At 64.2% G+C, this 7,827-nt stretch overlaps 1 protein-coding gene across 1 annotated transcript; it reads left to right on the top strand.

Annotated features, from left to right (window-relative positions):
- The first annotated feature begins 4,052 nt into the window (after window positions 1-4,052).
- PNMA8B (PNMA family member 8B) lies at window positions 4,053-6,808 on the top strand. Its single transcript, XM_032388215.1, has one exon. It carries the CDS (start codon window positions 4,341-4,343, stop codon window positions 6,183-6,185), a length of 1,845 nt encoding a protein of 614 aa, XP_032244106.1. The 5' UTR covers window positions 4,053-4,340; the 3' UTR covers window positions 6,186-6,808.
- Window positions 6,809-7,827: the final 1,019 nt, after the last annotated feature.

The following is a 7,827-nucleotide window of genomic DNA, read 5'->3' as shown; positions in this document are numbered from 1 at the left end:
CTCTCAAATAAATAGATAAATCTTTAAAAAAAAAAAAAAAGTAACTACACACCTGTCTTCATCTCTTCCCCCATACGCTGCAAAAGACGCGATGATCAATGTCCTCACACCATCCTTCCGTGCTGAATGAGACAGTCCCTGGCATGCGTGCCACAAGCAGGACTGCCAGGAGGTAGGGTCTGGGTCTTGCTAACTCTCCCAAGCCCTGCAAGTCACCTTGTGCAATGACACTCCCCGTCCACGTGCCCACCGTTAGCGCTTGAGGATTCCTGTGCCCCCAACCCCTCTCCCCAGACTGGACATGATCCAGCCTTCAAAGATTCGTTCTTTTCATGAGTGCAAAGTGGTGACTCATGGTTCTCTGACTACAAATGAGTTTGCACATCTCTTTGTTAGTTGTTGTTGTTTTTTTTTAATCCCCTAGACATCACCAAAGAGAACAAACAACAGAATGCAGGTGTAAAGGGGAGAGGGTCTGCCTGGCTGTCCCAGGAGGGGGAACGGTGGGGACATTCCTGGTCCCCTGGTGGGGGTGACAATGGGAGAAGGGGTTGACAACAGATGGGCACAGCTGCAGTAGATAGAGTGGTATTTGGATTGGGGCTGCCTAGGCTCCCTCCCACCCCCTCCTTCCCTAACCTTTCACTGCCCCTGGTTATCTTGGGCTGGTTCCTGACCTCTTAGTGCCTCCAGTTATGTACCTGCAAATGAGGATCGTGTTTTCTTAGCGTCCTCAGGAAGACGGAAGAGGTGGGGAACCCAGGGGCCACAGCTCAAGGAAGCTGACACCCCCTCCCTGCTCACGGGGGCCGGGGGGAGCTTTGTCTACTGTGCCTGGAGTCCCCACTCTTCCCTTCCCACCCCTGTAGGACCTGGTACTTCCCCAAGAGGGAGCAGAGCGTTGAGGGAGGGAGTCCCAGGCTGGGCACTGCGGTCTCAGGTTGGAGCATTGGATCTATCTCGCCTGGGAACGGAAGGGGCTGGAGGTTTGGAGGTTTGTTCAGTTCAAGGTGAAGCATTAGGCTCCTGCCAGCCCACGTCACAATCACACTAACACCACTAACTCACACACACACACACACACACACAGACCAACACACTTGCAAAACTACCTGCACATCTCACACACACATCACACGCACCTGCTCACACGCACAGAGACTGACATTGACACACGCTTGGACTGAGGCACTCTATTCCCCCCCCCCACACACACACAGACCCACACCCACATGCACACACACACACACGCACACACACACTTGCGCACACCTGGAGACATACACAGAGACCCACTCACCAACACCGAGAGACCTGCCCCCCCCCGTACCCACCGAGAGCCACAGCCACCCTCACACACAGCACTAACAACACAGATCCGCTCCGGACCCCGGAGCCCCATGGAGAAGCACCCACACCCACATCTACGGGCATGTAAACAAAAGCACTGACCTTATGCGGAGACCCCTGGACATGCATCCAGAGACCCGGGGTCCGCTACCTCTCACCCCCCTGTGGGAGCTGGAAGGTCTTTCTGCCCATGCAGGGACAGAGCCCACCCCAAGTGGCCTACCAGACTCTCCCTCAGACCCACCAGAGCTGACAGGAACTCGCCCCGGGGAAGCAGGGAGCACGGACCCTTGGCCCAAAGGGGCGCCACTGCCAGCTGGAGCTCTGCTTGGGCATTGGAGACCTGGGCCAGGTCTGGAGGTGTGTGTTGGGGAGCCCCATCAGCCTGACTACCAGACTGGGAATAAGGGGGCTCCTCCCTCAAACTAGGATGGGGTGGGGCCCTGGTGCCTCTCTCCCGCTCCAGCCCACAGGTGCTCCACCCCATCCCCAGCCTCCTCCCTGGGTCCAGCCCCACTCCCGCCTTCAGAGATTCATCCATCCGCCATTCATCCTCCACAAGACATCATGAACTTGACCCTGCCTCTCCCCTTCTCTGAACCTTTCTATGGCTCCCCTGCCCTCGGGAGGAAGCACAAGCCCCTCACGGTGGCCCATGAGCACACTGTGGTGCCAGCCTCCTCCCCGGGCATCTTTCCAGCCTGGGGCACGTGGCTCCCGCGTTGAGCTCTGCTCCGGAGGGATTCCTGGGTTCCCCCACTCCCTACCGCCCCCCCCCCCCGCACTGGACTGTGAACCCCAGGAGGACAGGGCCTGGGCTGTCTCAGTCATTTCTGGGCCTCCAGCTAGGCGGGAGCAGGTCCTGTGGGAGTGTGTGTGGAAGGAAGATAGGAACGAAAGCCGGGAGAATGGAAGGGAGGGAGGAAGAGAAGAAGAGGAGGAGGAAGGATCTCTAAAACTCTTGGCTCCATCTTTCTTCCCTGAGCTGTCTCCCTGTGCCCACCAGAGGGCGCCCTAATCCAACAAATCCCTCAGGCAGCGCCCCAGCCTCTCCTGCAGACAAAAACAATTAGAGGAGGAGGATTATTGCCAATTACCGTTACTTAAAGCCCTACTGCCTTAGGGGCTAAAGCAACTCCGAGTAGCTTATAAAGGAGGAAAGTGAGGCTCAGAGATGTTGTTTAACTCTCCCAGTGTCCCACAGCACCTAAACTGTAGAGAAGCTCCCAGCTCTCGGGACCCAACAAAGCCTTCTGCTCCTTGGTCACATCCACAAGTCCCCATGGGCCTGGCCCTGACATTGCCCCCACTCAGCCACACTCCTCTCCCCTGAAAATCCAGGCCTTTCCCTGAAAGTATCATGTCCCTATGCAATCAGGGCTCTGAGCTTCATGAGTTAGGGCCTAGCTCAGTCAACACCATCCCCAGCGACCTGCACAGGTGGATCCCAGAACAGATACTACAGGGTAGAGAGACACTGAATGAATGATTTCCCCAGGTGGGAGTGACTTCAGTGAGTACCTAAATGGGTGAATGCTCTTCCCCCAACCAGGGATCTAGAGATTCTCCCCCAAAACACCCCCCAGGCAAGGAGAGGTCCCATCCTTCCTTTTGGGCTCACCCCAATCCAGGTACAGTGAATCTCACTACTCACCTCCATTGCTCTTTGGGGAGCCCCCTCCCCGACCTCTGACCAGGTGGGGGTCCTCACACACCCAAGCCTGGCCAATCAGAGCACTCACTCCCTCTCCAGTCACTCCAGCCACTGTGATTGCCGGCAGGACTTCCAGCTCCAAGACTGGGCCAGGACTAACAGGGACAAGGAAAGGGTCTTCCTGATTTCTCAGACCCAGCACCACCACTTGCCGTAAGTTCCTTTCTTGCTTGCTTGCTTTCTTGCTTGCTTGCTTTCTTTCTTTCCTTTCTTTCGTTTTTTTTTTAAGATTTATTTATTTATTTGGGGGTGCAGAGGGAGAGGGAGAGAAGCAGACTCCCCACTGAGCATGGACCCTGACTACATGGGGCCCCATCTCACAACCCTGAGATCATGACCTGAGCCGAAATCAAGATTCGGACGCTCAACCGACTGAGCCATCCAGGCGTCCCTTGCCATAGGTTCTTGGGGCTTCTCGCCTCGCTCCGGGGACCCCAGGTCTCATACCAACAGGGGGCCAGTAAAGGCAGTCTCACTGCCCCTCCCTCCCCAGCACCCCCATCCATAGGCAAGTTGTTAGTCAGTGTTTGCAGGACAGAACCATGCTTGGGCAGACAGCTCAGCCACCAGGTAGGCTGAGAAGAAAGAAATCACTGATTTGGGGGCACCTGGGTGGCTCAGGTCCTGATCCCAGGGTCCTGGGATCGAGCCCCGCACGGAGCCCCGCAACAGGCTCCCTGCTCAGCAGGGAGTCTGTTTCTCCCTCTCCCTCTGCCTGCAGTTCTCTCTGCTGGACCAGAGTAACCCCCCATTAAAGCCTGGTTCCCTGAGATGGGTCCCAGGTTAGTGAGACTGAGTTCTCTGGGTGAGACCTGCCACCCTGAATCATGAAAGGTCCCAGTGAGCTCCTTCAAACAAATGCTCAGCCCCTGGTAACAGCCTCAAAATGGTTGCCATAGAAATCGCAATAGCCAATGGGGGAAAGAGGGCTGCCAGCGCCCAGGAGCCCAAACCTGCTGCCTACACTAGGGTTGGGAGAGACAGAGAACCGGTCAGGAGGAAGAGGAAGGGGGAGCAGGTTCACACTTGGCTGGAGCAGGAGACCTGGAGCAAGAGACCAGTGATCCTCGACCAGGAGATCCCAGCAGCTGGGGGCAGTGGTCGGGGAGAAGGGGGACCTGTTGCTCCCAGAGAGCTTCATCCTGGCTGGCCTCTCAGCCAGGCCCGCAGCAAGCCCGGCTAAAGCAGCAAGCAGACACGAAAGCCCCCTGCGGATTCGCCAACAGCCCGGGAGAGGGGGCATCAGCACAGGCTGCTGCGTCAGGCCAGAGGCACCATGGCCGTGAGCCTTTTGCGGGACTGGTGCCGGGGGCTGGATGTGGACGTGCACCGGGCCCTGCTGGTCACCGGCATCCCGGAGGGCCTGGAGCGGGCGGCCATCGAAGCCGTCTTGCAGCCGGCCTTCCTGCCCCTGGGCACGTTCAGGCTGTGGAACGCCAGGGCCGCGAGGGACCACAAGGCCAAGGCCGCCCTGGTGGAGTTTGTGCAGGACATAAATCACGCGTCCGTCCCCAGGGAGATCCCCGGCAAGGACGGGGTCTGGAGGGTTGTGTGTCAGGACCCCGCGGAGGACCCAGGAGTCCTGAGGCAGATGGGACGCCTGGTGCTGGACGAGAGGCCCTCGCAGGCCGCAGGGCCCGGGGCCGCCGGGGACACGCTCCTCTCTCGGGCGTGGGAGCCCCGGGCCCAGGGCTCAGAGCCGGCCGCCAGGAGGGCTGGCCCACCTCCCAGGCGGAGCCGCCGGGCTCGCAGAAACAGAGCCAGAGGCAAGAGGTGGGCCCCGAAGGGCCAGAAGACCGAGCGAGGGGGGCGGCGGCCCACGTGGGCCCGGCGGGAGTCGGGCGCCTCTTCCGAGGGCAGCCTGGGCATCGTGCTCCAGGAGCTGGACCCCGACGACCTGAGCGCCGACGAGGCACAGAGCGCGCTGTCCGCCACGCTGCACCAGGCCGCCCAGGAGCTCAGCAAGAAGGAGTGGGCCCTGCGGAGCGGCGCGGACGCAGGCCAGGGGCCCCGCGAGTTCTTGGCCCTGGTGACGGTGACCGACAGAGCCAAGCGGGAGCTGACGGAGAAAGGGGCGCCGGGGCCCGAGGCCGTCAGCCTCGACGGCGGCGGCGAAGGCCGGAGCCGCCGCATCCCCGACTTAGTGGCCCTGCTGGCCGTGCGAGACGCGGGCGACGAGGAGCCGGCCCGCGGCGACGCTCCCGAGAGCGAGTCGCAGCCGAACGGGGAGCCGGGAGACGAGGCGCTGGACAACCCCGAGTTTGTGGCCATTGTGGCCTATACGGACCCGTCGGACGCCTGGGCCCGCGACGAGCTGCTGAAGATCGCTTCGGTGATCGAGTCCCTGGGCTGGAGCGCCAGGAGAGACGGGACGGATGCCCTCCGCGAGGTCCTGGGCGTCCTGTCCCAGGACACCGGGGGAGCCCGCGTGAAGGTGGAGGAGGCGGGCCGCCAGCTGGACGCCCTGGTGCTGCGCAAGGCCGCGGACGGCGGGAGCCCGCGGGAGCGCATCTGCGCCCTGGCCGCGCCCGAGCCCCCGGCCCCCGGCAAGAGGGCGCGGCGTGGCCCCCCGGCGGGCTGGGGCGACGGCGAGGGCGGCCTCCTGGAGCTCGTGGCGCTGCTGGCCGCGCGGGACTCGGCGGGGCTGCTGCCGGAGGCCGGGGAGCGCGCCCGGGAAGGCGGGAGGCGGGGGCGCGCCGGGGGCCAGCTGGGCGAGCTGCTGGCGCTGTTGGCCGCCCGGGAGGGCGCGGCGGCGGCCGGGGGCCCGGAGGCGGCGGAGAGCGAGGAGTCGCAGCGCGAGCCCCGGGCGTCCGGCAAGGCGCGGGCCAAGCGGGCCCGCACGGCCTCCGGGGCGCTGGGCGAGGCGGGCGAGGCGGGCGCGGCCCCCGCCCCGTCGGGCTCCCGCAGACGCCGAGGGGGAGGCGGCGGCGGCGGGCGGGCGGTCAGTCCCGAGACGCCGGCCGAGGACCGGGCCGCGGCGCACGGGAAAAAGAAGGGGCGCGCGGGCGCGGGGGGCCACGTCCAGGCCGGCGAGGCCAGGGCTCCGCCGCCCCCCGGCTCCGAGTCGGCGGGCGGGAGGAAGGCTCGTCGCGGCGGGAGGCAGCCCCCCAAGTGCCGCTAGGGGACCCCGGAGCCGCGCGGCCGCACCCGGGGCGCTGCCCCCGCCCCCCTGCGGCGGAGGCGGCCTCCCCGCTTCTCCGCGCCCAGCCCCGCTCTGCTGCGCCGCGGGCCTCCCGCCGCCCGCCTGCCCGGCCCCTCGCAGTCCGTCCTTGGCAGGCGGCAGGAGCGATCCCCAGGGAAGAAGGAGAGAGGTGCGGGCTCCCCGGAGGCAGCAGCCCCAGGTGATGGGACGGTGTCTCGGGGCCCACCCAGGGCGCTAGGCTTTGGGCGGCGCCGGGTTAGCACCGGGGTGAGCGTGGCGGCGGCCGTGGGGCAGTGGGGAGGCCCGCCGGGCCAGAGTTCTTTCGGGCTCTCTGCGAGGCCCCCGTCGTTCCAGACACCTGCTTCTGGCCTGCGTCCCTGGCCCCCCGCCCCGGTCTCATGGGGCCTGGGGTCTGGGATGGAGCCTGGGCCACCCAGCTGGGCCGTGGGTGTCTGCGTGTAGCTGAGGCCTGAAGGCTGATCCTCCCTGCTTGGGGGAGGAGATGATATCAGAAAGAGGGGCAGCCGAAGGGCAGAGGGGGCAGCTCCTAGGGGAGGGGAGAGGTCCTCTGAGAGAGGAGGGAGGAGAGGTGGGAAGGGTGGGGGCAGGGGAGGAGGAGGAGGAGGAAGGGAAAGGGCACCAGGCCTGCCCCCCCTGGGGTGCAGCTGAGACAAGTGAGCCAGCCCCTCAAGGCCAAGGCCGGCCACCTGCTACTGTCCACAGGCTGAATCTGTCACTCAGGCTGCCCAGTGATTGCCAAAAATCTGAATTATTTGCCACCATTTTCAATCCCATAAACTCCAGATTTCTGGCTTCCCTCACTGGCAGTGCAGGGCAGCGCACCTCCCACGGGCCCGTGGTCCCCTCCCCACCCCCCGCCCCCCTCGTTGTCCCAACAGCTGTCCCCCCGTCCCGTGGGCTGACCGGCCCCTCAGCACTGGCCTTGCAGCCCCTGGCATAAGAGGATGCGGGGTCCCGGGTTCACCCTCTGAGTGAATTAGACCTCGGACGGGACCCTGAGGGGGCACCTGAGGGGCAGGGGCTGGTCCAGCCAGCGTAGGAGCTGCCCAGGGAATGGCGTTGAGAGGAAGGCAGTGTCCCCAGGAGGGAGCTGCAGCCCAGCCCCGGGTTCCCCCAGGAGCGTGGCTCAGCGCTGTGGGGGTCAGCACCTGCTGTCCCAAGTGTGGCTGCTTCCGCGGGCTGTCAGTGTCCGCGTGGTGAAGCGGACACCAGCCCTTCCTGCCCACCTCACTGTGTCCCCTCCGTAGCGCCCTGCCCCGGATGCCAAGTCCTCTTGCCGTGGGGCTGTGTGTGCCTGAGCCAGAGTCCCTGTCCCCAGGGGGTGCCAGGCCCATCGTGCCAGGAGGGCCCTCCCTCCATGTCTCCAGGAAGGCGCAGGGGCCTGGGGGCGCCCTCACAGCCCAACTGGACTGTGTGAGCCCCGCCTGGGGACACCCAGGTGCAGAAGCTGACTCAGGATGTGCTTCAGCTGTTCTAGAAGCTGCCTCCCTCAGAACCACAGGGACCTCCATGGGACAGTTCCTCAGATCACCACGGAGCAGGCTAGGGTAGGCCTGGGGCTGGAGCTGGGGAGGAAGCCCCCTCCTCCCTGTGGGGGGGT

The sequence above is a fragment of the Phoca vitulina genome, unplaced genomic scaffold, assembly GCF_004348235.1.
Source record: "Phoca vitulina isolate PV1807 unplaced genomic scaffold, GSC_HSeal_1.0 scaffold52, whole genome shotgun sequence".
NCBI lineage: Eukaryota > Metazoa > Chordata > Mammalia > Carnivora > Phocidae > Phoca > Phoca vitulina.
The sequence above is the reverse complement of the archived record's forward strand: the minus strand, read 5'-3'. Positions and strand labels throughout refer to the sequence as shown.

Bases quoted from the DNA above. Each gene is read 5' to 3' on its own strand.
- PNMA8B (XM_032388215.1), top strand. From the start codon at position 4,341: ATGGCCGTGAGCCTTTTGCGGGACTGGTGCCGGGGGCTGGATGTGGAC.